The sequence below is a fragment of the Oreochromis niloticus genome, linkage group LG8 (assembly GCF_001858045.2).
Source record: "Oreochromis niloticus isolate F11D_XX linkage group LG8, O_niloticus_UMD_NMBU, whole genome shotgun sequence".
Classification (NCBI taxonomy): Eukaryota; Metazoa; Chordata; class Actinopteri; order Cichliformes; family Cichlidae; genus Oreochromis; species Oreochromis niloticus.
Genome location: NC_031973.2, coordinates 13,945,453 through 13,971,984, shown reverse-complemented (window position 1 = coordinate 13,971,984; position 26,532 = coordinate 13,945,453). Strand labels below are relative to the sequence as shown.

The 26,532-nt window shown below is 41.9% G+C and overlaps 3 protein-coding genes and 1 non-coding gene across 7 annotated transcripts; 2 read left to right on the top strand and 2 right to left on the bottom strand.

The window, feature by feature from the left end:
• Positions 1 to 131: 131 nt before the first annotated feature.
• Positions 132 to 19,608, bottom strand: LOC100707523 (7-methylguanosine phosphate-specific 5'-nucleotidase). Of its 4 annotated transcripts, XM_005471288.4 has the most exons (12): positions 19,393 to 19,608; positions 17,827 to 17,901; positions 17,500 to 17,598; positions 16,842 to 16,911; positions 16,679 to 16,725; positions 16,444 to 16,529; positions 16,209 to 16,298; positions 15,676 to 15,838; positions 12,919 to 13,119; positions 12,745 to 12,833; positions 11,971 to 12,017; positions 11,448 to 11,573 (listed from the first exon to the last, which is right to left on the bottom strand). In XM_005471288.4, the coding sequence occupies exons 1-12, from the start codon at positions 19,393 to 19,395 to the stop codon at positions 11,491 to 11,493; spliced, it is 1,053 nt and encodes a 350-aa protein (XP_005471345.1). In that variant the 5' UTR covers positions 19,396 to 19,608; the 3' UTR covers positions 11,448 to 11,490. The 4 variants fall into 4 exon arrangements, with proteins under 4 accessions (XP_005471349.3, XP_013124911.1, XP_005471345.1 ...); XM_013269457.3 differs by lacking the exons at positions 11,448 to 11,573; positions 11,971 to 12,017 and adding an exon at positions 2,980 to 3,068 and having other exon boundaries at positions 19,393 to 19,607; XM_025909667.1 differs by lacking the exon at positions 11,448 to 11,573 and having other exon boundaries at positions 11,788 to 12,017; positions 19,393 to 19,607.
• Positions 5,922 to 11,479, top strand: fkbp10b (FKBP prolyl isomerase 10b). Its single transcript, XM_003441844.3, has 10 exons — positions 5,922 to 6,118; positions 6,379 to 6,524; positions 7,568 to 7,757; positions 7,961 to 8,106; positions 8,475 to 8,664; positions 8,799 to 8,944; positions 9,261 to 9,450; positions 9,561 to 9,703; positions 9,811 to 9,974; positions 11,019 to 11,479. Exons 1-10 carry the CDS (start codon positions 5,922 to 5,924, stop codon positions 11,211 to 11,213), a joined length of 1,707 nt encoding a protein of 568 aa, XP_003441892.1. The 3' UTR covers positions 11,214 to 11,479.
• A 1,022-nt stretch (positions 19,609 to 20,630) lies between the features above and the next one.
• klhl11 (kelch-like family member 11) lies at positions 20,631 to 25,865 on the bottom strand. Its single transcript, XM_003441842.5, has 2 exons — positions 25,012 to 25,865; positions 20,631 to 23,301 (listed from the first exon to the last, which is right to left on the bottom strand). Exons 1-2 carry the CDS (start codon positions 25,569 to 25,571, stop codon positions 21,717 to 21,719), a joined length of 2,145 nt encoding a protein of 714 aa, XP_003441890.2. The 5' UTR covers positions 25,572 to 25,865; the 3' UTR covers positions 20,631 to 21,716.
• trnal-cag (transfer RNA leucine (anticodon CAG)) lies at positions 23,739 to 23,821 on the top strand. Its single transcript has one exon. It is a non-coding gene; the product is annotated as a tRNA-Leu (tRNA).
• Positions 25,866 to 26,532: the final 667 nt, after the last annotated feature.

The window sequence follows — 26,532 nt, the reverse complement described above, 5'->3', positions numbered from 1 at the left end:
TGAGTGTCTGCTGCTATAAATCCAGATATAATTAAACTGTTTTGTTTCTGATTGTTTGTGTTACATTAATGGCAGATTACGTTTACAGCTAAACAATTTTAATACAATGTTACTGACTTGCTTAATATACTGTATTATACTGTACTGAATCTGGCTTGAAAGTATTTGATCATTTGTAAATATTTGGTTGACGATCTGTGCAACACTGGCTAACTTGCTACTTCAGTTTCATGTTCATAATTCATAATGACACGGCTTGTTGTGACACCTGCAATATTACTAGTTTTAAAGTCTAATTACAGTGAGCAGCCACTTTATTAGGTACTGCTAGCACAGGGTTGGGTCTCTTTTTACCTTCAGGACTGCTTATGCTTAATTCTTTGTGGCATAGATTCAACAAGGTGCTGGAAACATTCATCACAGATTTTGGTCTATCAACATATTGTCATACAGTTGCTGCACATCTATGATGGGAATCTCCCATTCCACCACATCCCAAAGGTGCTCTGTTTGACTGAGATCTGGTGACTGTGAAGGCCATTTGAGTACAGTGAACTCATCGTCATGTTCAAGAAACGTTTGAGATGATTTGAGCTTTGTGACATGTGTTAACCCTGATCCTAACCCAGATCCGTAGCTACAAGGGAGGATGGATCCATGCTTTTATGTTGTTCATGCCAAATTATGACCCCACTGTCTGAATGTCACAGCAGGAACCCGGACTGTGGGAATCATCAGACTACAATAGTTTTCCAGTCTAGCTTCTGTAGTCCAATTCTGGTGATCCTGTGTGAACTGGAGCCTCAGTTTCCTGTTCTTAGTTGACAGGAGTGGCAGTGTGTTGCACATTCAGAGACACTCTTCTGCATACCTTGGTTGTAACAAGTGGTTATTTATAGTCCTAAGACCTTGTTCATGCCTGAGGCCAGAGCAGAATGACCAGAAAACGACCTCTCTCTGGATTTCCTTTTTTCTTGTTCAGACTATTCTCTGTAAACTCCAGAAAATCTTCAGATGTCTGACTCGCCAGCATCCCCTTTGCCCTTCAGTTGCTTCCAGTTTGCGTAAATTGACTCCTCATAATCTCCAATACCTTCAAACTCAGCATCAGGAGAGTCTGGGGCCGAGCGTGCAGCCTCCTCTGATCCTAGAAAGTCCTGGAAGAACGATCCAGATCGCAATTACATTACACAGTGCTAAAACATGTGGCCATAAAACTTCTCCCTGAGTGTTCGATAAACATCAAATTGATTATACTGGATTATATTGGATAATCAATGTTTTTAAGGGATTTCATTCAGCATTTCAGGCAATCTAAGCTCTTATGTGGCCAAAGAATGAGCTGTTTTTGTATAAAACTCACCTCATCAGACAGACCTAAGTATGTTTCTGCAAATGCCAACATCTTTTTTTGCATTATTGTCTGGTTGAAGTGTTTGAAAGCTTCCTGTTAAGACAAAGATTGGTGGCATGATTATTATAGAGTGATATTCAACTTTATTCTGCAACAAACTTTCCCAGTTTTTATCTTACCATCCTGGGGGTAAAGTGGTTGGACTGAAGCCCCCACTGTTGACTGTAGGCTTTATAATATAGCAGGTTCTGCTTCATGACTGGGTCCTCGGGCTCGAACAGGAAGTAGCTGTACGCACAGGGCACGGCACTGCGGCCATCGTTCACTGTGCAGAGAATACACAGACCACAAACGCTCAGAGGTTCAACAGCAGAAAGTGTTGAGAAAGAATATTCAGAATCTGTGATGATGCTGGACTTACACTTATAATAGGCATACTGGAGGTAGTGGTAAACAGTGGGCACAAATTTCACTACAAAATAACCCCCAATATTCGGTGTCAGGTTTTCTTCACACCTCAGTTTGCACCTTAATGTGTCAATGTAGGCATCTGTTAACAAGCAGAAAGTATTCCGATTACATGAAACTAGAAGTGTGCAGAAAAACGGAAGAAACACTGGATCCAGAATCATTTCTGATTCTAAAATCACAACTTTTACATTTAGATTTATTTTTAAAGAAGATTTTAGTGTCATTTAGATGCTCATTAGAGTATATTGATAATCTGGACATTTTTAAATATGACACATCAACCTGCTATGACTGCATAGAAGTCTCTGTCTGGTAAGAGTTGAGTGATCCCTTCACATTCGGCCTGACACAGGTCATATTCCTGGAAGTAGAGCCACAGAGCTTCCTCCAACTCTTGAACACTGCTGCTGTAGTCGCCCAAACCCACAAGTTTCACTCCTCTCAGAAACGACGTCTGGAAAGAAAATTAGAAACCATTAGCTGGCAAGTCGTAAATAATCCAAGTAAAGAGTTTGTCACTCTATTACTTATAAAAGAAAGGCCCAATACGGCGCCTTTTACACTTTGAGCAGTTCAGTCTCATTTAAGTATTTCATTGTTTTCTGATTTGTATGTGGTAGCCCCAATAACGCATGAATGCATAAGTCTAGGAAGCTTTATACAAACTTTCCACCCACTCGTTCTTGCAGATAACTTCAACTTGTGAGGTAGTTTCTTGCAGGATAGCATGTTTAAGATCTCATGTTTGGGTCAGGAGTCTGTGTGAGCCACCACAAAAGCTTTGGCTTGCGTTTCTGTTTTTCTTTCCAAGTGGAGTTTGGATCTGCTTTGGGGCATTGAAACTGAAAACATAATGACTTTTCCATCAGGACAGTTTTTGGACTGACTCAATCAATGTAGTAAATACAGTCGGTGTTTAGTAGAATCCATTCTTTGCTTTATCTAAACAATTTCCAAACTGATTTTGACTTAAGCAGATGTTGCTTTGCAGACTTCATACTCTTTTTTTCTTTTTCTTTCTTTCTTTTTTTTTTTAAGAGATTGCAGGTCAGGCTTTTCCAGACTTAAAGAACAATGGCTGAGCGCCTCTCACCTCGTAGGGTCGTTCTTCGTGGTCGATGAGGTAGCCGCTCAGGTCATACTTGCTCTTGTATTCCTCCATCAGCTGCTGCATTTGCTGGTCCTCAGGGTTCCTCTGGAGGAAGGTGTGGGCGCATGGTACCGCCCTCTGCAGGTCATTCAGCTGTGCACACAAATTACTTTGGATGTGGTGAAATAGCGCACGGAGGTCTGTGTTTTGTTTTGGGTTTGTATTGTTTTGTTTTTGTTTTTTTTCTATCGCACAAACTAAAAATCACCACAAAAATCGCTGCTGGAGTGAGAATTATTTATTTTTGTCCGACATTTGAAAGTCAAGCGAGTGGAATATTTGGAGGTATATTACACATGGTCCAAGATAACATGACAGATGTTGCAGGCCTCCGTTTAAAGTTTTCTGCTCTATTGCGCGTCGAGGTGAAATCAACCTATTATTTTTCTTTAATTTGTCATTAGTCTACACGCAGAATGTATATATTGATCCAAACCAAACTGAAGTATTAAAAAAAAACATAGTAGTTTAACACATTGCAAATACCTTTAACGAAATGGGTGTGGTGAATTTATTGGAGGTCGTGTCTGACCTGTGAGTGAGCAAAGTGCAGGTATCTGTAGGGAGATCTTCTGCTGAAATCCTCCAGGATCTCTCGGCCGGGAGGAGGCAGCTGGAACGCGGGAAAAAGCGCCCTGCACTTCTTCTGACAGGTCGCCTTCATCATAACGTTCCAGCAGACGCGGAGATCCGGGTATCCAGCAAAAGACTCGTCGTCATGCTTGCTCGTGTTACAGTGGCTCGCGCAGTGTCTCACGCTGTCCCTCAGAAGCCGGTGCAAACGCAGGCTTAATTCCAAGTACTGGCTCGATCCCGTCCAGTTTCCCGCTGCGTAATAATCCAGCGCCTTCCCGTACGCAGCGGTGAGAGGCATGAGGTCCTCTCCGGAAAAATTTCTGAAATTGTAGTTTTCATATTGTGCCTTTGTCATAAAAACAAAGGTCACACAAAGCAGTGTTACCAGCGAGTCTACTTTTGTAGATAATGTCACCATGGTGAGATTGCATCCCTGTCCTTCGTCTTCTGTCTTCTCCTGCTTTACCGTTTGCTGTGTGGTGGTGGTCTGCTGAACCGCTTAGGGGTGTGTGGGAATTCTTGGATTGGGCCTTTCAGCCGCGGCTGTCTCAAGTTTCTCAGTGTAGGCCCACAGTTGTCCCTTTAGTAGCCGCGATTCTTTATTTGGCACAATAACCGTGCGTAAAAGGGATTTCCAGTGTGCACTCGGCGCCTGTCATACCCAAAAGCGTTCGTCTGCCAAAAAATCCCTTCCAGGATTGATTGTCAGTATTTAAACTGTTGTAAATGACTTATTGGCCTATAATCTGTTAAACATGTCTCTTAAGAACGATATCAAGCCATTAGTCGGAAAGATCATTCCAGTCACAATGTAGAAGCTGCAATCGGTTTTTGGCGCAGTGACGTTTATATATCCTTTATTTATCCAGGTAAAAATTGTCTTTGATGTTAAAAACGATCCTTTCCAAGAGAGGTCTGGCCAAGAGGGCAGAAGAAATTGCAACAAATACAACATCACAGTTCTAGAAAATAATTTTAGGTAGCCGAAAAGGACTTAATTGATTATAATGTAGGTACGGATGCGTCATAGATCCTGTTGACTACAATCTATTTAACAACACAAGTCAAGATATAATACAGACAAAAAACCACAGAAACACCTAAATCATTTCCATCGATCACTCTGTGTCGTACCAAGGTGACTTTATTCATCAGTCATTCATTTTAGTGCCATTTAATAAATTCAAATTTAGGTAATATCACGCAATAAGCACTACATATAATCTCTAACAGATTTATAAAAATAACAGAGCTCTTCATATCCAAATGTTAGCAATCGGCACTCGGTGACTGATCTGTAGAATCTGATTGGTCGGCTTTGTAACAGGTCGTGGATGATTTGCTCTCAGGAGCTGAACGTTGCAGAAGTTAATCTCGTTGTTGGGGATCATGTGACTGTTTAATTTTTGTTCCAAATCTTCTCAAACTGGATTATTCTGTTAAAACTGAGAATATAGCTTTTTTTCTTTTGTACAGATAACTACACGTGGCATCTTTTTTGTTTTCAAAACACAAATGCTATATTGTTGGTGTTTCTTTGAGATTTTTTGACAACGTAAAGAAAGTGAGCACCACATGAGTTGGACCGATCCAGAACTTCACGGCATTAATGAAAAGCTGAAACATTTGAGGCTCTCGGGCTACTTTACGGCTCAGAGAGGCGGTTCGGTCTGCCCGCATCTGTGTGCAGCGGTGCTGAGGAGTCAAGGCACACTAGAAGAACAGGCGCCGGTAATTTCAAAATAAAAAGCAAACGTTACATTTTCAGGTATCCAGACGCACTGACAGACTTCAAAGTGGCCATATGCTGAAAAGATGGCATTTTGTGCATTAGAAACAATTTTTAAGCAAAGGCCAGAATGAGGACGTTTAGAACAATTTTCAAAGCCAGTATTCGGTTAAACTAAAAACCAATGTGAGGAAAAAACATTCAGTGGGTAGCGATTTGAATGATTTGTATTTTAAAAAGCACGTGATGACCGGGGACTTATGCACTCTTATGTTTATCATTACTGCTTCTTACTTTGTGTTTTTCCCAGTAAAACCTCTATTATAAGGCTATATCTTATTTTGAAGGAGTTCATGTTTTTTTTCTTTTCTTATTGTGGTAAGTTTGACGGAGGGGCTTGCCTCTCCCAGCTCGCACATTCCTTCCACTATGGTAAGAAAAAAGTTTGTACAGCGACCTGGAGGTTGTCCACGTTTACAGCATTCAGACACCGCTGCCCAGCTCCACATCTGCAGCCCGGCCCCTCTGCGCTGTGAAGAGCGCACTCGAACGCAGGGCTTAAACTGATTTAATTTTTATGCTTTTAATTTTTATTTTTTGGTATTTTTATTTGAAATCCATTTTAAGTTATTCTGCAAACAATGTTTTCCTTTTGCATTGCCTTTTTTCTTCTCATCTCCGGCTCTTTCGTGGAGTGTAACCCCAGTCCTGTGCTTGGAGATGTAGTCGTGGACAGATACTTCATCCCCAAAGACTGCGCCAGAGAAGTGAAAAGCGGAGATTACGTGCGCTATCACTATAACGCAACATTTGTCGATGGAAAAACTTTTGATTCGAGGTGAGTGGGTCCACATTACGTTATAATTTACGTTTTTACTTCATTGTCGGCTGCAGAGGCCCTAAAAAAAATCCCCAAAATGCAAAGGCTGGCTGTAGCAGCAAAATGACATTTAGAAATGTCAAAAATACCGAGATAATGATTTACAAGTTCAAGCAAGTTTGCAGATTCCGTTAATGTGGCTCTACGTGCACATTCCGCAGAGGCAGCCCTCTCTGAGTTCTTGACCCACTTATGACGTTCCTTTGTTTCCTTCACAGCCATCAGAAAGGAGCAGCTAAAGTCGGCCTGATCGGGGAGGGTCGGCTCATTGCTGGGATGGACAAAGGTCTGCAGGGCATGTGTGTGAATGAGCGCAGGAAAATCACCGTCCCGCCACAGTTGGCCTATGGAAACACCGGTGCAGGTGAGTGCAGAGGTCATGTGTGAACATTATTAGGCACTAATTTGCAAAGGACGTTTTTATCAATAGATTATTGATACCCAGTGACTTGTACAGCGCAAAAACGCTCCAACTCAAGAAGAAGACAGCAACCCACAGCAGACAGGGGTAGACACGTACAATAATTTGGACTGCAATATGGTTGTGTGATGATTAAAGAGTTTGCAGCTGTGAATCTAGAGAAAACAATGTACTGCATAGATGATAATGATTTGGGCTTGTTTAGTTAGATCTTTTTAAAATGTTTTTATAGCACACAAGAGTTTCCACTCTAACCAACAGCTCATATCCAGGATTTCAACTTGGCTCCGTAGCAGCTACTTTGTGGCTCTTCTGTTTTAGAGTGTGCATAAATAGCCTATAGTTTTCCTGGCTACCCTTAGTGGGCTGTTTGTATTTCAGATGCCATGCATGTGTGATTCAAATCTACAAACAAACTTTTGTAATCACGTTTTCACAAACTGGCAGTTGTCCAGCATAGAAATGCTTTCAGGTTTCTGCAGACAGGCCTGTTGCTTGTTTAGCGGGCTTAGGAACTTTTTCCTCCTTAAAGAAGACATTTTGCAACCCATTATACTATTATAATAGTTTCTGTGTATTGTTTTTTTGTTTTTTAAGGGTAGCTGCATAGGCAGAGACCACCCTACAAACATTTTGAGCTAGAGCTAGGAGAGGATTATTCCTAGTAGGCTTTCAAAGGGTAAAGAGTTGAAGTGACCTAATACCATCATCAAGTGTTGAAATGCAAACTTAATGGCACTCAAAATGTATCTAAACAAGAGTTATTCTTCTGTATTTGTAGTCGTTAAAAAGTGCCGGAAACTAAATTACCAACATCCCATTTCAACTGTAATGTATCACTTACGGAAATGCATGTAAAATCAATGCTTGCGTGGATTTTGGAGCACAGTGTGAAAGCCTTAGTGACCATAAGTTATTTGTTTGTTTTGCTTCCATCCATATCTGTCTGCGGCTTCCACCTAACTGTCATCAAACCTTATTTTCAGGTGACGTTGTTCCTCCAGACGCCACCCTCGTGTTTGACATCCACCTGCTGGATCTGTGGAACAAGGCCGACCTGGTTGTAACTACAACCATCACCACTCCGAAAGACTGCAAGCGCTCCGTGATGCGTACTGACTTTGTGCGTTACCATTTCAACGGCACTCTGCTCGACGGCACCATCTTTGACTCCAGGTGAATTCTGATTGTGGTGACTGTTTTCTGGAGAAGATAAGATGTTTATTAACTCTTTCTTCAAACCAGCATGAGTTGAATGGGACCAATATTTTTAGGCAATTTTATCCCTAAGTCTAAGTCATGTCTGTACTGTGTCATCCAGGTATGTTGTCTGTGTGAAGTTGTGTGTTTGACTTTGCGCTTGTATGAGCCCCACGCAGCTACACCAGGAAACAGACACACAACACCCTAGTAGGTGAGGGTTGGATGATCAAGGGCATGGACGAGGGCCTGCTGGGCATGTGTGTGGGAGAGATCAGAAAAATCGTCGTCCCGCCATTCAAAGCCTACGGAGAAAAGGGATCAGGTGAGGAACTCCGAATTTTATAAAGAGATTGAAATGTTGATTCAAGAAGGGTCCAACCTGTGGCTGATCAATGTATTTGTGAAAGGAAATCATTTTTACAAACTCAATAAGTCAAATAATTGAGACGGTAACATTAAAGCCGAGGTAGGCAACGTGATTTTGGTGCTTAAGGACGCTTCAAAACACTCTGTGAAACCAGAAGTTTGTATCACAAACCTTTTTCTTCTTTCTGGGTGGTTTGCAGCTTTGAATCAATCAAAGATGAATAAAAAGTTTCACCTAAATGAAACTCTTCTCTATATCCAACCACTTGCATGTTGCAATCAGTAGATGTGACATCCAAAATTCTCCACTTTTCTGTTTGCCAGGTAACGAGATTCCCCCTCAGGCGACTCTGGTGTTCGACGTCCTGCTGGTGGACATCCACAACCCAAAGGATAACATCACTGTTGAGAACCAGTTGGTGCCGGAGTCATGCGCTCGCAGGTCCGTGGTCGGGGATTACATTCGGTACCACTATAACGGCACCTTCCTGAACGGAGTCACCTTTGATACCAGGTCAGCTCATGCTCTGCTGATTTGGCTGGAGCTTAGTTTTCATTTTATATGTGAAATAATACTGCTGTCCCATCCCTGCCAATACAGCTTAAGGCTTAAACATAAACTTGCATTTTTGGCCTTTTTGTCCCCAGCTACCAGAGGAACAGCACTTACAACACCTACATCGGGATGGGGTACGTAATAATGGGGATGGATCAGGGCCTGCTGGGAATCTGCATTGGGGAGAAGAGGAGGATCACTATTCCTCCACACCTGGCATATGGAGAGAACGGAGCAGGTGAGTCAGTGTAAAGTGTCCCAGCTTCAGGGAAGTTCTCTCCTCCAGAAAATAAAACCAACTCGGACTGACAGAAATCTTATTATGTTTTAAGGGTGACAATGCAGTGCATAATAAAAATGTAAAATGGCAGTGTTAAGCTACAACGTAATACCTAATAAATCCTATCCTGGCTTATATATAGATTATAGTATGACACAAAAACTAGAAAACCATAACAAATCACATCATTGGCTAATGATCGGTCATAGTTGATGTGCATTTTTCATTAAATGAAACTAAATAAATAAATAAAACCTCTGTATGGTCTAACCAGGTGATGTGATCCCTCCTTCTGCTGTGCTCGTCTTTGATGTCCACGTCATCGACTTCCACAACCCCAACGACACGGTGGCTATCCAGGTCATCCACAGACCCGACGTGTGTAACGAGACCACAGAAGCGAACGACCTCGTCCGCTACCACTACAACTGCTCCCTCATGGACGGCACGCTGCTCTTTTCCTCGTGGGTCACACAAATACGCACATCCTCATCTCTTTTAACACGGATTCAAATTTGAAATCAGCATAATTCATCATCTTTTTGTTTTGTCTCCTAACTGACCTCGTCCTCAGACACGACTATGGCAGCCTTCAGGACGTGGAACTGGGCTCAGACAAAGTGATCGACGGGCTGGATCAGGGCCTGCAGGGCATGTGTGTGGGAGAGAGGAGGGTGATAACGGTGCCACCTCACCTCGGCCACGGGGAAAGGGGAGGTGAGATTTCTGCTGTATGGCTGACGCTCGTTTATGGCCATAGCACCAGCAAAAGTTGCCATCTTACAGAAGTAATGTTGACAGTTGTGTTTTTAACTTTCTGCCAGCTGCTGGTGTGCCGAGCAGCGCCGTGTTGGTCTTTGACATAGAGCTGCTGAGCTTTGAGAAGGGCGTGCCGCCTGGTTACCTGTTTGTGTGGCTGGAGGACACTCCTGCAGACCTGTTTGAAGCCTTGGACATGAACAAGAATGCAGAGGTGCCACAGGAGGAGGTACGTAGACAACTGTCATTTCACATAGTAGGATTTAAAAAAAGGCAGTGAGGAAAAGCAACATAAGCAGTCCAAGTAACCGATGGATTTTTTAATATGTCTACTGACATCATGTCTGTGTTCCTCCTTTATAATCACACTATTATTTAACATTAGTTTAATTCATGCCTGTCAACTCTGTTCTATGTTTTTTTTAGTCTGCAGGCTCACTGAACACGATATGATAAGTATTTACTGAATTTTTGTTACGCAAACTACAGTGTTGTGAAAAATTATTCGACCCCCTTATTGATTTCTTAGTTTTTTGCATAGTTGTCACACTAACATGTTTGAGATCTATCAATCAAATTTTAGCATTAGACAAAGACGCCCCAAGTAAATAGAAAATGCCGTTTTTAAAAGTTGAACTTATTTATTAGGGGGGAAAAAAATGTCCAAATCTACCTGATCCTAGTGAAAAAGCAATTTCCTAAACCTAATAACTGGTTTTGCCGCCCCCGACTGCAAGAACTGCAGTTTATCAGCTGGTGATAACCTCTGTATATGGCAAGACGCAAGCAAGCCAGTTTAGCCTGCACTTACTAGCCTGTATAAGCCTGCATTTCTGTTTCCCCACACTATACAATTAGCTACTGTTAATGTTTTATGTATCAAAATACTGATTCTTTCACTTTGTAAGACTTATTTTACTTTTTTCCCCTTTGAGTTCATAATTTTTCTTAATGAGTGACAACACACAAAAATCCAAGAGGAAAAAGTAGCATATCTCACTGAAATGTACCTAACTTGCTTTACTTTAGTGCCATCTGGAGGTGAGACTAAGAACAACACTGATTTTTTTTTTTTTTTTTTTGTACAGTACCTATCATATTAATTTTAAATAATTATTATTTATGTTTGATACTACATTTTTGAAGTTGATATGAATTAAAAAAGCACGTATGGCGGCTCTTAATGAAACACAGGGTTTTTCTTTGGCGTTAGAACAGGCGAGTGAACACTGACTAATTCGTGACTGATGGTTCTCGATCTCTTTAACTTTAGTTTGCGGAGTTCATCAAGCTGCAGGTGACAGAGGGCAAAGGTCGCATAAAGCCCGGGCTGACCATGGAGCAGGTCGTCACCGACATGTTCCAAAACCAGGACCGAAATAAAGACGGCGTGATCACAGCCAACGAGCTGAAACTTAAAGTGGACGAGGACAAAGAGCGGGAACAGGCAAGGCACGAGGAGTTGTGATGAGGACAAAAGTGTTTGGTTCTCTCTCAGGGATAAACCTCCAACAAAAACACAACAACCAAGAATCGGGCAACAAGAGACTTTTTTCCCCACACAGAGTCATGGTTTAGTGGTTTCGAGTTTTGAAATGACAAAAAAGTGCAGAAGATCTTTTTCGCTATCATTTTTTGTGTGTGTTACAATTGTCTGTTTGATTGCTGTAAACAAACAAGCACCTTTATTTGTCCCTGAACACCACATTCATTAAAATGTTTGTAGAAAAACCATTTTCTTTTCCTTACAATCTGTTGTTTCTTTCCTCTCTGTGATCTCGCATCTCTGCATTCTGCACCAGATAATAGATACAACTATAATGGGAATCTTTGAAACAGACAAGAAAACAGTAAAAACATTGTTTGAAAAGCACCAGCATATGTGTTAAGACTAAAATGCACCGATTTAGTTTCAATTACTTGCAAACTATTGTTAACAATTTAAAAATATATATTAATAAAGGACTTATTAGACACCTCTAATAGAAAGAAATCCTACAGCAGGACTGATTCACAACATAAAACTGCATTTGTTATTATTGTTATTATTAGACTTACAGGGTCTTATTATTGCTTTAGTTAATAAGCATAGAAAATCAAGGGGAAATCCTTTTTTTCTTTGGATTTAAGAAGCTGTGACAGAAGCAGCTAATCGCTGCACTGTCATAGCGGCATGCTATGAAGAAACTCATGTGCACAGTATGTTTAGAACTTCAAGTACTCACAGCGTACACAGAGGTAACACACAGTACACATAAAACACAGCTTCTTCCTAAAAAAAACAAATAAATCACAGGGTAATTATTAGGATTGAAAAACTTGTTATCACCAAAGTATCACACAGGCCGCCTGGACTTATTTTGTAACTTCAGATGTAAAATTTTAAAAAAAAAGTCTCATCTTTCAGGAATCATTTGAATTTTCTATATCCCAGTTTTCTATACCCCAACATGACTGAGGAATTGCGGTAATGTGAAGTGTTGTTGTTTTTACCCGCAGGGCAGCCTGCAAATAAAAACAGGATGTGCCGATAAAGCGGATCGTTTGGGTCCTGTGGGTTATGGAGTTAGCACCTCAGTGGATTGGGATCTTGGGTGTTTGTAGGCTTGTTTCTTGAGTGGTGTAGTGGAGTGCATAGTCCTGCTCTGAGAATGGGGAGTGCTGTGTTATTAATTTCACCTGTCTGTGGTTTTACTGTTCTGGCAGCTCGGTGAGTTATGCTGAGGTAACAAGTGGCCAGTTAGATGCAACACTAGAAACAGTTTGAAACAAAGCCCAGCCCGTGCCTGTGAAACCAGAATAGTACGTTCATTACAGTGAACTCAGGTCCAGAGTGTAATTTGACGTTCAAATATCCAGTCATGAGGTCAGTGAGGCTGTGAGATTGTCCAGCATGCGACAGCGTGAATGCAGTAAATGAGGTAATCCGTGCATTTTTGACATTAAGTCTGGCTCCTCCTTGTGCATCTTACTTGTTGTCTCTCGATGAGGTAATGTACCTGAGGATGGCGTTTGGAACGTCCATCGTCTCGTCCTTCACCAGGACGATGTCAAAAGAGTTGATGTAAGACTCCTTCCTCTCCTCCACCTGAAACATCAAACAGAGAAGTGAGCTTTTAAAACTGATCCATGTCGAAGTAACAAATCCCAGGACAGCACTACACCAGTCTGACCTGGTCGTTGAGGAACCCAACGGTGAGGACGTTCTGGGGCTCAGAGACACCGTCGGCCATGGTCAGATCTCCCAGTGAGTCTCCCAGCAGCAGCACGTTGGGTCGACCCTGCAGCTCTCTGAGTCCGGCTGCATGTGACAGAGCGCCTTCTCTCTTGTTAAAGGTGTGAATCAGTTGACCTTTGAAGGCTTGCAACACCCCCTTAATAGGAAGAAATGCTGCGTTACAATAAGGTAAGTAAGCTATCACACATCTATTCAAAAGGCCAATACAACGAAGATGCATGACAGCTCATGACAAGAGTTACAGAGCTCTAGCTAGATCCCACTTCAGCAAGCATTTAGCAAAAGGCAGAGCGAAACCTGAACATGCTGGACACATACAGATAACCATTCACATATTCATACCTCCTAGTATTCAAAACACCCTATGACCTAACATGAAACAACAGCACTCTGACAGAACATGCCAAACTATAATAAATAAATACAATAAATAGATTTACCCCCCATTTCTGGACTAAATGTATTGATTACATGTAACAGTTCAGAAATATGACACATTTTTCAGTAAAAAGTAAGAAACAGTAGAAAGGATCCTTTCTAAAAAGCTGTAACAGTTTCTTTCCTTGTAAGGAAAATTTGTACAAAAAACAAAACAAAAACTGACAATTCCTTTCAAAAAACTACATGGCAGGTGGTTCAACTAACCAGGTGTGTATTGTCACACCTCTCAAACATATCCAACTGCAAACTTACTTGCCAGTAATTCCTCGTGGGATGCTGGTTAGTCTAAACTGACTGGTTTGGCTGGAAGCTTAAAGCTTTTAAACCTGGCAAAATGATTATTTTTTTTAAGATTGTGATCCAGGCTTTTACATCCATTGTGCTGAACCAGTCAATCAAACTGCATGCAGTTCAAGGTGTTTCACAGACGACTGACAAACTGATGATGAGACTTTACAAGATGATGAGACTTTGCAAGATGTGACAGAACTCAGCTAATGTGCAATAATAAGCAATTATATGAGCATAGATTTAAGAAAATAATTCTTCTCTTGCTCTCGGCAAAGGCGGTCGCACTTTTCTCCTCCTCCTCCTCTCCCTTAGCTTCCCTGCTTAGCCTCTTGTGTCCTTGTCTAGTCTCATGTTTTTTGTATTACTTTTCCCTGGAACACTCTCTCACAGTCTGTTCTCTAAAACCTAAAAGAGGAATTATGGATTTGATCAACTGGTCCCTGAATGCAATTGACACCCTTTTCTCAACGAGAAGTCTGGGCTCGGGTGAGCCTGACTGCTGAAGATATCTACCTATTCGGAACCATGATAACAGGGTTCTTGCTGATCGGAGCTGGCTTGGCCCTGGCTTATCGAAGAATTAAGGAAGCGGAACCGGCTGTTCAAACCCCCACAAGGCTGCCCGCTGGGATTGAAACGATGGGACGAGGCGTGAGTTTCTCAAAATGGGCTCACTGAGTGCAGCACGGATAAGATCTTGGAGAACCGCACGGCTGCCGTGAATACTCAGAACAAGACCTCTGAGTGCAAACTGGATTACATCTGGAGGGGCTCGCTCGGAATAACACCTCTGAGCGCAAATTGGATCACATCTTGGAGAAGCTCACTGCGGTCGTGAGTTCTCAGAATCGGCTCTTTGAGCACAAGAATGACAACATCACTGAGCGTAAGTTTGATAACATCATGGAGAAGCTCGCGGCTCCCCAACGGGAGATTGAGTGACCAGTGTTGGACTGTTAGAACAGCTTTGAAATTCATATGAGTTGTTCGCAGTAAAGTTAAAACCACCATCACTTCATGCGGATACCCCTTCGGCGCCAGCTGCGGTCTCAAGGCTGGAGCTGAACAAAACACCCTGATAACGACTGTGTTGTGACTGTTCTTCCCATTCTATGCAAGGCCACCTGGGTTGGCTGGAAGACTGTTTACTTAGCCTGGCAGGGCGAAGGACACTGTCTCAGCTGAACTCTGGACACATACACACACACACACGCACACAGACATATATACACATGCAGACATACACTCATCCCCCCTCCAAACGCCTTCGACGCTTATTCCCTTCCGATGCTGACGGTGGGTCATGGAGACCAGCGCATAGGCTGCAGGCCCGGATGTACTGTCCACATTGGCTGTCTCTCACCCTTTACCCATCCCTGTTGCTTGTCATGTGTTTCTTTGGTGTATTAAGAGTTTTTTCATGTGCTATGTGCAGAGGTGTTTTTTTCTGTTCTCAAACTGATCTCCCTGTTGGAGCTCAGTGTGGGGGGAGTTATTTTTTTCTCCTTATCTTTCCTCATGTTGTGCTTTTCCATGTTATACCCCTCTGACCTGTCTTCCCCATGTGATGTTTGTGTAATGTATGTATGGTCGGAAGGGTAAGACGGCGCTGGCACGGCTGGCAGCCTTAACCCAATTTCCCTCGGGATGAATAAAGTATGATCGATCAATCAATCAATAATAAATCTTATATTTCCTGCATGCCTATTAATGCATGGTTATTAATGTTTATTAGAGAAGTTAAAAGGAAAACAATGTGCGTGAAAGTTTTTGTTAAATATAAAGACAAGTTTGTTCTTCTCAGTTAGCCGTGAATCATGTTTTGTGTTAAAAAAAAAACATGGACTTGTGCACTAGTATGTATGTAATATATTAGTAATTATGTGACGTAAAATTACAAATTTGCACAGTCATGTCCATCACATGAAACGTGTGTGAGGCTGAGTGTGGTTAAACTCACAGTGTGGTCAAAGTCCATGTAGTTGGAGATGATGTGGACATTTGGATGGAAGACGTGGTTCTGTCGAATCACCTCCTCCAAGACATCACCGACCCCGGCGGAGAGGATCAGCAGAGGGACCTGGTGCTCAGCCAGATGGTCAAAAAATACTTTGTACCCTTCCCTTAAGACAGAAACACACCAAACATGACTAAATTAGACCATGAAACATGAAGAAACACCACAGAGGTTAAATAGAAATGGTTCATATAATCTTTACAGTGTTAAACATTGCTTTTGAAAGTATCTGAAACCCAAACACGGCTGATGTTACTGGTTCCCACCTCCTTTTTAATAAGTATTTTGGCCTCTAAATGAATGTTTTCATTGCAGAGCAGCTGTAATTTATCAGCTTTGTTGTGTGACAGTGTAATAAATTGATTTATATAGACATCATCTGCCTCGAAGATTATTTTAAATAACAAAACACTTCATAACTGTAAACAGATTCTTCTCTGTAGAAACCAGCTCTGTGTAATTTGAGCTGTGCGTACCTGAGCATGGCGCTGGATTCCTTCACAGCCCGGGCCAGCATGTCTTTTCTGATCTTCTGCTGAATCAGCAGCTCGTGGACTTTTGTCCACCTTTAGAGAGCAGAATAAATACAAGATATCAACCATTTCACAACATACATCAGTGTGTATATAAATTACAGTTCACTATTCTTCAGTATGCTCTGAAGATCCACTGGAATCAAATGAGTTAATATCTGACGCATTTATTTCTTACCACTCGACCATGAGAGGAAGTTTCTCCTCAGCACTCCGGCTAGCATCGATCTCTATGGGATAATAAGTGTTTAACAGCTCCCTCATCTACAGCAGAACAACAACAGAACACTCATTAATATTATATACAATCCACATGGCAACAAACACACTGTTCGTCTTGAAGTTAACTGAAATCATGGATGAACAACACTGACAAAAGTGTAATTAACCCCATGTGTTTGTAAAGCTCTTACCTTTTTAGTGCAGTCTTCATTAATCAGCAGCCGGTTATCCAAGATGTCTAAAAAGAAGACACAAACAAAAACCACACAGGTAAAACTTGCATTATCCATCCAGTAATTTGTATATACATCCTGGAATACATCATGGGAACACTTTCAGTGTCTTTGTGCTCACTGTGAGTGGTGGGAACTCGCTTGCCGTTGTGAGCGAATCTGGTCAGTGTCATGTCAAAGTCTGAGATTACCTGTGAAAACAGCAGACACATGAATGTACAGTTACAGTAGCTCCATATGCTTTTAAGGAATCACTGTAATTTTGCCTCTGTACACCATTATACAGGATTTTAAAATCAAACAATTAAGATGTGATTGAAGTGCAGACCTTCAGCTTTGAGGTATTGCATTACGTTTAAGATTTACAGCCATTTTTAGACATAATTCCCCATTTTCAGAGGATCAGTAGTAATTAATTAGTAGTAAGACAATTGGCAGGCAAGCAGCTTCGTGGCCAGGTGAGACCTGTTCCCTCATTATTAAAGGATCTCGAGTTGATTCCAAGTGTTGAACCAAAATAAACCTATGAGTGGGATAGCAAAAACTTTAGAAGTCTACAATCTGGTACGTTCACTTTTTAAGAAAAACTTCATAACATCTCGTGAAGTCAAGAATGCCTACAGCATAGTGCAAAAGTCTATGATTTTAGCAGTGAAGGCTTTTTGATTCTGTAAGACTCTTGTAGTGAGTTTGCAATCTTCACATAAGAAATCAAAACTCTTCAAATGAGCATCTACAAACGTGTGTTTGTGTGTATAAACTGCACTCAGCACACTTACCTGCAGGTTCCCTGCACCTGCTCGCTGCATGCAGTGGATTGTTTCCTCCACTCTGCTGCGTTCCCTCATCAGCACCGAGCACTTGGCCAGCTCCGGGATCTGAACAGAAAAGACTCTGGACTTACAATTTACACTCACTATAAATTAAGCTTCTTTTATTTGCAATGCGGACCCATTTGTGAGGCATTACTGTTTAGTTCAGTGAAAACTCAACACCCACACACAGGAGGTTATTTATGATAAAAACAAAAACAAAAGAAAACTCTATTTACTGTGCTCCGTATAATTTCAGCCATCACATGGTAATTTTCAGAGAAGCTTCCTCACCTCAGTTTTTGTCAGCTGGTGCCAAATTGCCAGAACGGTCCGCACTGGCGTATAGATCCAGGGAACGTGATATATCTGCAAGCAGAGCCATAAGAGGTTAATTTGATCTAAAACACCTAGTGAGTTACTTTGTTTACGGTTTTGGATAAGACACAGTGTTTAATTTCTGGAAAAGTCAATCAGTTTATAGTGAACCCAACATAGCAACTGGGTAGCGTAGTAGTAAGACTACATGCCTTTGGAGCAGGAGTTGCAAGTTTGATTTCCACCTGGGGGTGTCTGTATCCAGTAAGACCCCGCAGACATGAGTGAAAGATAAACATGATAGATATTGATGAGGTACAACACACATGCTATGGCAAGGGGGAGCCAGGATGACAGGTCAGGGGGGAGAGAAAACTCTACAATTTAAAAGTTTTTTTTGTTTTTTTTTAAAGGCCCAACTTCATAGATAGTATATAAGATACAACAACTTCAAGCCAATAGGATCGCTTCACTCCACCAGGATATATGGAATGTCATTCGGAGAAGTGTAGTAGGATGATAATGAAGAGTTACAAGTATCTGGGGATCCCACAGACGAAAGCTGCAACCACTAAGTACCTGCAGAGGGTCATCAGATACCCTGCTGGGATAATAAAGCTGGCCAAAGGAGGAGAGTAGAAGCCAGTGAAATCATGACCCGGAAGGTCCTGACCATCCATGGAGGGTTTCACCCCAAGTTGAGCACAGTGGACAGTGTATATATCTCACATAATTAAGAGTAATGAAAAAGGTATTAGTAATTTGCTCCATGGGAGTACCCTTGCAAGGTTAAGTTGTTTTGCCCACATGGTACCTCTTTCAATATTTTATTCTTGGACATGAATTATCAGACACCTGCAGGGCTACAGGGTCCCAAAAACTGACTCCTAAAAATTGAATGACTCTTTTATCATTAATTGTGAGATGTTCAAGATTAGGCATGGCCTCAGATTTAAATAAATAAATAAACATGCTGAAAGTCAGTCCAAGGTAAAGTGTTTGACATGTGAAGCTAAAATTTCACAGCAGTCCAAACTTTGGACCGTGCAACCTTTAGACAACACTGAGATGATCGAGGAGGAAATGTGAGGTGGAAACACCCCTTCGTTCTTAGTCATGCTTCCCACCATCATAGCGCTATTTACTAAACAAACTTGTATTGGAAAGTTGTCATTCAGGCATATTCATAACAAGTGAACAGTGGCTGCAAGCTGATTTAACTGAGCAGCCCTCAGTTTTAGTAGTCGATAAAACTCCTGTTTCCCTTTCAAGCAGCTCATACACACTTATGTACCTATTTTCTTTCAAAATAAAAGCATAAATTGGGCCTAAGTACTGGTTTTCAAACTGCACTTCAGTCTGTTGTTACAGCTCATAAACAGCCTGCTGACAATGCCGTACAAATATGAGCTGCATCTGAATGAATAGACTTATTTTATGCTGCCAGCAAAAACATGTTATCCTAACACAACCGGTTAAACTTTAACAGCCGATTCAGCGACTACCGACGCGATTACGTAACCGCGGACAGTTACAACTTACCATCTTTTCACGGAGAGCTCAGGCGTCAGCGACGTTTTAACGACTGTTCAGAGGGACCGTTAAGAGCACATTGTGTTAAAAACGTCTGAATATCTATGTGCAAACATTTCATAATCAAATTCTATGCAGTTTACACTCCGCTGCTGCTTTCAATTGTTTACATTTCTGCTTGTCACAGACATAGAGCTCCCCCGCGTCTACACCACACTAACCAAGGTTCCGACATACATTTGTTCCTACTTGATGGTGAGGATATACTGAGGGGAGCTGTCACAGTACTAGAATTTCACTAGACGAATATCGAGGCCAAGTTATTAATGGTAGAGATACTGTGATGATAGAAGAAAAAATCTTTACATTTTTTAGGAAAATGGGAAACATGTTAGCGATTTATTTATTGAACCATGTGCTAACACTCATGGAAATGCAGTATATAAGGCAAAAAAAGTAAGAAAAGAAAATAAATACAATGGTATGACCGCCTTTATTCTTCTACAAAGCCTGAACTGTCTTAGTCAAGCTTTTCCGTAATTTCTTTAATCAGACATCTGTTGTTTGCTAAGTTATCTGCTATGTGCAGACATCATTGTTTCATCCACTGACTTAGGAACGTTTTTCATAGATCACAGGTTCATAGATCAATACTAAGCAAATAAAGCATTCCTCTGGAAATGGTCAGGTTCAAGAGCTGGACTGAAAACGAGTAAATAAAATAAAAATAAAAAAATCAGCCACCAGCCAGAGAAAAGATCTTCTGAAAGACCTGAGAAGCAAAATATAAAGAAATGAGGGGTGCCTCAAGACTTTTGCTTTACATTTTTAAAAGGTGCAAAATTCTACAATCAAAGAACTCACATTTGATCGCAAGGACTGGATATTAAGAGTTCCTGAAGTGTAAATATAGTTCACTTATAAGAAAAAAAGACTTGAAAGTACATGACAAGTATTTGAGCACTCATCCGTATTTAGAACATTTGGAGATCTTCAGAATAAAAGTGTGCTGTTTTTAGACATTTTACACATGGCTGCACGAAAGCTAAATGTGTCACATTTGATCTAAAATTTACCAAACTGGTACAAAAATCTGAACACGGCTTCAAAAGTACTGAATGAGTTTCTCTTTATTCACTACACTCAGCATGGTATGTTTGAGGGGGCCGCTAAGCTCAAAGGAACGCTCTTCATTCTAACATTCAAGGTCCTTTAATGCAGTAAGAACAATGAATCAAGGGCGTCACTAAGGAACAGGTCTTATTTTTATTGGCACAGTGAGGAAATGATAACCATTCACAAAAATGACACATCGTCTTGCTGGTTTAGTGTATTAAGCACATTTAAAAATCTTTCCACAGTGCAATGTCCATACGTGCTTTCATTCACCGAGACAAAAACACTAAACAGATTCTGCCAGAAGCGCAAATGCAGAGCAAACACCAAACAAGTCCATTAAAACCCACAAACCAAACATTTTCACAAAGTTACTGCTTTCAATGGCTGATTCTGTTAGCGGTTGTCCATGCAAAGTGAAATGGGAAAGCGTCTTATTTAAACACAAAAACAAATACTTGGATTATCATTGTGGTATTTAGTCCATCTTTCCAGAAATTGCGTATATGAAATACAGGGTTTTGTTCTTTTGACCAGCTTAAAATAAATCACACACACATCCAAAGTCAAGCTGTCGCACAGCGTGTGCTTTTTGTCAACATTCAGTCCTTACTATGAAATTGTGATTGTCTGTTTAGGCACAGGGTATACGATCATCACTATTCCAATGCATACTGTACAAAAAACCCCTCAATGACGACAACGGAAAGGAAAGCAAAAAGTTAAAGCAGCGGATACTTCTTTTCTAAGTTAGCTATTGAAGTAGTTTTTGTAATTGATGATTTCCTTCTAACATACATCACAATAAATAGACATCGTTTACTTTGCCAAGTATGCTTCCTGACACAAAGTTTTCTCATGGCATAGTTTTGTTTTTCTTTTGCACACACAGGAAACATTGACATCCTTTATCTAAGATGCTAACAAAGGCCGCGGTTTAAAAAGCTGAGCTGTGATTTTTTTTCGCAAATAAAACCAACAGCAGTCACAGTCTTATTTGCTGGCATGATAAAAAGTAAGGCATAAGCTAAAGAAACATGTAAGGCCAAAAATGTTTCGCTTCCTTCACTGCAATACCGCTTCAGGTAAAAGTGGCGCAGACATTTCACCTCAATTAAGGCAAAAAAAAAAAAAAAATTGAAACAAAGTCTTGAGATAACAGCAAGGCATTTATCAGCAGATGAAGTGCTAATGACTTAAAGCAGAATATCTGATTCTTAACATTCAATCTGAGACTGCATTTGCCTCCGCAGGCTGAGGGTGCGCCGATGGAGCTGCTGCATCTGTTGCATGCGGTCTCGCTGGCGAGCCAGGTTGTGGGGGACGGGGTAACGCTGGGAGCCATAGAGGTACTGGTACGGGATGCGAACGTGGCAGGCCGCCGCTCGGCAGCGTGGCTGGGGCAAGGGCGGCAGCAGCATCCAGCGCTTCCTCTTGGCGCAGTAACGGTAGGCCTCCTTGCGGTACTGCTTTTCTACGTGGTTGCTGTTCTTCCACCCGCCGATGATGAAGATGTCTTCACCCAGGTAGCAAATGGCAGCGCCCTCCAGGCTGAGGACCTCTGACGGGAGGCTGTCGAGGATATCCTCTGAGATGTTTCTGCTTATTTTCTGCTGGGCGGCCTCATGTGTTACCGTGTAGTTCTTTGGGCAACAGGAAGCTGTGTGATAGAAGTTGCTGGATGCAACAGCCATTTGAAAACTACAATAGGTATCAATAAGTGGTAACGAGTCTACTTCCTGCCACTTGCAGCTTTCTGTATCATAGCAGGTGGTCACCGTGCTCAGCCCATCATCGCTGTCTATATCTACGGGGGTCCTGGCCATCACGTACACATAGCGATCCTCCACGCTCACTGTTTTTACATCTCGCAGGATCTTTGGCGCTGGCTCCAGATTGAGCCACATGTCCTGCTCGGGTTCATAAATGGAGACATCCTTGAAACCTGGACTGAAGTTGCCATGGCCGCCGATGATGTAGAGTGTGTCTCTGACGCACGTGAGGCCAAACGAGTGCTTGCGTGTGGTCAGGCTGCTCACCGACTCCCAGCAGTTGAGGTTGGGATTGTAGCGCTCCACCGTCTTGGCGAAGCTGGGCTCCATGGAGCCCGCCACATAAAGGTGATTCTCGGTGACAGCGATAGCATGTCCATCGAGGTGGTTGTGGATGTGCGGCAAGCTGACCCAGCGATCCTCAGCAACAAAGTAGCCCACACACTCGCTCAAATAATCTCCTCCTTCCGAAACACCACCCACTACCATGATCACATCCATGTTCTGACCGTATCGAGGCTGGATCGTCGCCTCGTAGGAGTCACCGAGATCTGAATCGGCCTTCTTGGGGCTCTCGTAACGAACAGCGTGGACCTCGAGCGCACTGGACACCAGCTCCAGACAAGCTGCACTGTTTGCCACTAAGGGCTCCTTCCTCACGACACGCGTCAGGTAAGTAGGAGCGATCTGTGCCAGCCTTAAAAGTCTGAACAGGTCCTCAAAATGCTTCTCTCGCTCCTCTGGGTTGTGGTGGATCCATTTCATGATTGCCTCAAACAACTCCTGCTCAGACTCCACGGTGATTTCTGCATCACACAGCCAGTCTCGCACCAAGTGAAAGGGCAGTGTGAAGAATTCCTCGTTGTGGATGACTTTGTGAAAGTTTCTCCTGATCGTCTCGGCGGCTCTCTGAGCGAGCTGGTTCAGCGTGTACATGTGTGCAAGGCTGTGAACGGCTACGCAGTTGGACATGCTCAACTTCCTCATCAGGAACTCTCCGCAGAAGGTCTTCAGCTGGCCCAGCAGAAACCTGACAGAGTGAGATATCAAAGTTACAGGATATGAAAAATGTTATATTTCCTTGCCACATTAACTTATTATTAATCTCTGGCTCTCTTCCACAATGTGTCTTTTATCCCGTCTTCCTCCCACCACCCCCAACCGGTCGTAGCAGATAGTTGCCCGTTCCTGAGCCTGGTTCTGCTGGAGGTTTCCAGTGCTTACTTAAAGAGGATCCTTTGATTGTTGTGGTTTTCTCTGTATTATTTTAGGCTCTTTACCTTACAATACAAAGTGCCTCGAGGCGATTGTTGTTTGGATTTGGTATATAAATAAAACTGAATTGAATTTCATTGAATTAATTAAAAAATACTGACTCTCTATGTAAAGTATTTTATGACGGTATAAAAATTTGCACAGGCAATAAAATCTGCGGGTAAAAGCACTGAAGGAGAACAACTCTTGTGTGTCAGGATGGCCGAGCGGTCTAAGGCGCTGCATTCAGGTCGCAGTCTCCTCTGGAGGCGTGGGTTCAAATCCCACTCCTGGCAAGCAACTGTAACAATCAAAGATTAATGGTTTAAGTCCTGACTTGTACTGGAAGCACTTTAAGTAGAAAGGTGTAGTCTAATTACTCTACGCACTAATGGATCAAACCACACCTGCAACTTTAAACTCAATCTTCATGCCTGTGCAGTTTTGTGAATGTATCTTCAATTGTTTTTGTTAGACAGCAATATGACAACCTGCTCAAACAGCCTCACTGAGACAGACTCCCAGGATGAAATCAATACCACGATACACTGTTCTATTCAGCTGTCCAGTAAGCTATAACACAGTGCCAAGAAACCACTATAAACCACATCAGGACCTTGAAACTGAAGCAGATAACAAAATTAAGCCAATAGTTCTTTTACAATGATGATTTTTGTAATCTGAATGTTAAAAATTGTTGGGTTTTTTGTTTTTTTTTACATTATTCGTGGATATAATAGCTCTAATGAATAGTAAACAATAATATCAAAGATGTAACCATGCAAGCTGTCACACCCTTACAGGTCCAACGACATAGGAGTTGTCAACCATGCAACTTCTAAACACTTAACCCTGATAATAACAGTAATAATGTGTCCACACCCGAAGGCCAAAAAACAGTGCAAGAGGTGGTTGTGTGGACCACATCTACTATAAAGAGATAAGCGGGTTTCATGCTTTTCCTCTTAATGAAACAGAATTTAATTTGGCATCTATTACTGAGCAAAATGCCAAAAACTCACATCCAGCTTTACGACAATGATTGTTACTAATTTGCTTGACCCTCTGTTATAACAAACTGCTGTATATATCCGCTTATTGGTTGTACAAAACAAATTTAAATATATCAGTTTGATCCTTGTTTTGTTTTGTTTTTTTATTTTTTAGGGAAAATTTCAAATCAATCCATCCATCCATTAATCCATTTTCTTCCGCTTTTCTAATCCAGGGTCGCAGTTTGTGGAGCCTAAGGGAAATAATCCTCAGATACTCCCCTGTTGATGAGAACTGGGTCGTTGTTTGCCCCCTCGCTGGACGTCTGTTTTTAATATGACCCAGCTAACTGCACTTTGCTGACTAATTCTTGTAATGACAACATACAAAGTCACGCCACCTGGTGTGACTTACATACTTCCGCATATAAGCAAATTGAAATCCACAATTTGAATCACCTGCGGAATAATTTCAAAATAAATGAATAAATCACCTGTCTGCAAGTTCCAACACTTCATGCACATTGGCAGTGGTCACCCTGACTTCTCCCGTGTACATGAACTGTACCACACTTTCCACAGTGTCTGGGTCGGGTCTCGTACCCGAGCTCCACTCCTTTAGCTCCACTCGCCCGGATAGGGACTCTGAAAACTGTCCCGACAGCAGCAGCATGAAGTACTGCGACGCCGCGGATAAAACGGAGCGGTGCGCGGATACCGTCTGGACCCCGGGCACGGCTCCCGAGCTGAAGATCAGGGTCACGTCGCAGAACAGCCCGGCTTTCCTCTGCTCGTTCTGCCGCCGGGAGAGCTCCGAGCAGTAGGCCGAACAGGTGAACTCCTCGGCCTCCTCAGGTTCGCCGTCACCTGTTAGCGCTCCCTGCACCGCCCCGCCGCCGGTGCTGCCGCTGCGGCCACGCTCCTCCGTATCCTCCGCTGCCGCTGCCATACCGCACGGGGTAAAACTCAGAGGCAAATGACAGCTCCGAACTATCTTCGGGAATAATTCACAGGTGTACCCAACACATGTAAACAAGCATTCGGAGACTGACATGCATGCGCTGCGTTCAGAGGCTTGGTGAGAAAACAGGAGCGCTCACTTCCGTCTTCAGGAATATTCCAAAGGTGCGGTGATTTTTAGCTGGCTGTCAGGGAGAGGTCCTCAGATTCAAGCTAACATATCCACATCTCTGACGCAAACAGTGCAATATGTGACGTATTTAACTGATGTGGCGTTATAACGTATTGAAGGGTCTTTATTTATTTTTATTTTTTAAGAGAAGTTTACCTTTGTTTAAGGCTGTTGCGCGCATGCGTGTTGCCCGTTATCCGTCTGCCGGTGATGTGCACTTTGGCATCTTGTGATGAGGTAACATCAGGTTCGTAACTGTATAACGCTTTAAACTGGCAATAATAATTCATAACGCCTGAGTTAGGCTATACATGGTTGATAAAATAATTAAACTGAGTGTTTCAGCGTGAGCAACAAAAAAAACAGGTTATTATAGTTAACGAGATGGTGGAAAAACATTGCGGTTAACTAAAAGTAAAACTAGTCTTTGGGGTTGGGGATAACTGAATCGTTTCTGTGAAGCTGGAAAGCTAAGTAAACTCAAAAATACAGAGGAAATTTCCTCAGTTTTAGTATCTGTTAGATTGATTCTAAATTGTAGCACAACCTGCCTGATGGAAGTGTTTGAGATTTTGCCAAATCTTGCCTCTGACATATGCATATACACTAATAATTAAAAGGTCTAAAACTAACACCGAAACTAATAAAAACTGAACATTTTCAAACAACGAAAACTAAACTAAAATATGAAAATACACTCTGGAAACTAACTGACACTAAACTGAAATTAAATCTAAAAAGTCCAAATGAAAAAACAAACAAACCAACCTACAGTCACTGCAGAAAAAACAAGTGTCTGTGTACACAAAAGTAAAATTGTGTCTTTTTTTCATTTAGTTGACCCAAGTCATAAAGACAAACATATCTAATTAAACTAATAGAG

Bases quoted from the DNA above. Each gene is read 5' to 3' on its own strand.
- LOC100707523 (XM_005471292.4), bottom strand. From the start codon at position 3,969: ATGGTGACATTATCTACAAAAGTAGACTCGCTGGTAACACTGCTTTGT. The intron at 2,280-2,918 runs GTGAGAGGCGCT...TTTTCTTTCCAG, and splicing joins ACGAAGAACGACCCTACGAG to ACGTCGTTTCTGAGAGGAGT. The intron at 1,448-1,533 runs GTAAGATAAAAA...TTGTCTTAACAG, and splicing joins ACCACTTTACCCCCAGGATG to GAAGCTTTCAAACACTTCAA.
- fkbp10b (XM_003441844.3), top strand. From the start codon at position 5,922: ATGTTTTCCTTTTGCATTGCCTTTTTTCTTCTCATCTCCGGCTCTTTC. The intron at 9,704-9,810 runs GTGAGATTTCTG...ACTTTCTGCCAG, and splicing joins CGGCCACGGGGAAAGGGGAG to CTGCTGGTGTGCCGAGCAGC. The intron at 9,975-11,018 runs GTACGTAGACAA...CTTTAACTTTAG, and splicing joins CAGAGGTGCCACAGGAGGAG to TTTGCGGAGTTCATCAAGCT.
- klhl11 (XM_003441842.5), bottom strand. From the start codon at position 25,571: ATGTCAGTCTCCGAATGCTTGTTTACATGTGTTGGGTACACCTGTGAA. The intron at 23,302-25,011 runs GTGATTTATTCA...TCACTCTGTCAG, and splicing joins GTGTTGGAACTTGCAGACAG to GTTTCTGCTGGGCCAGCTGA.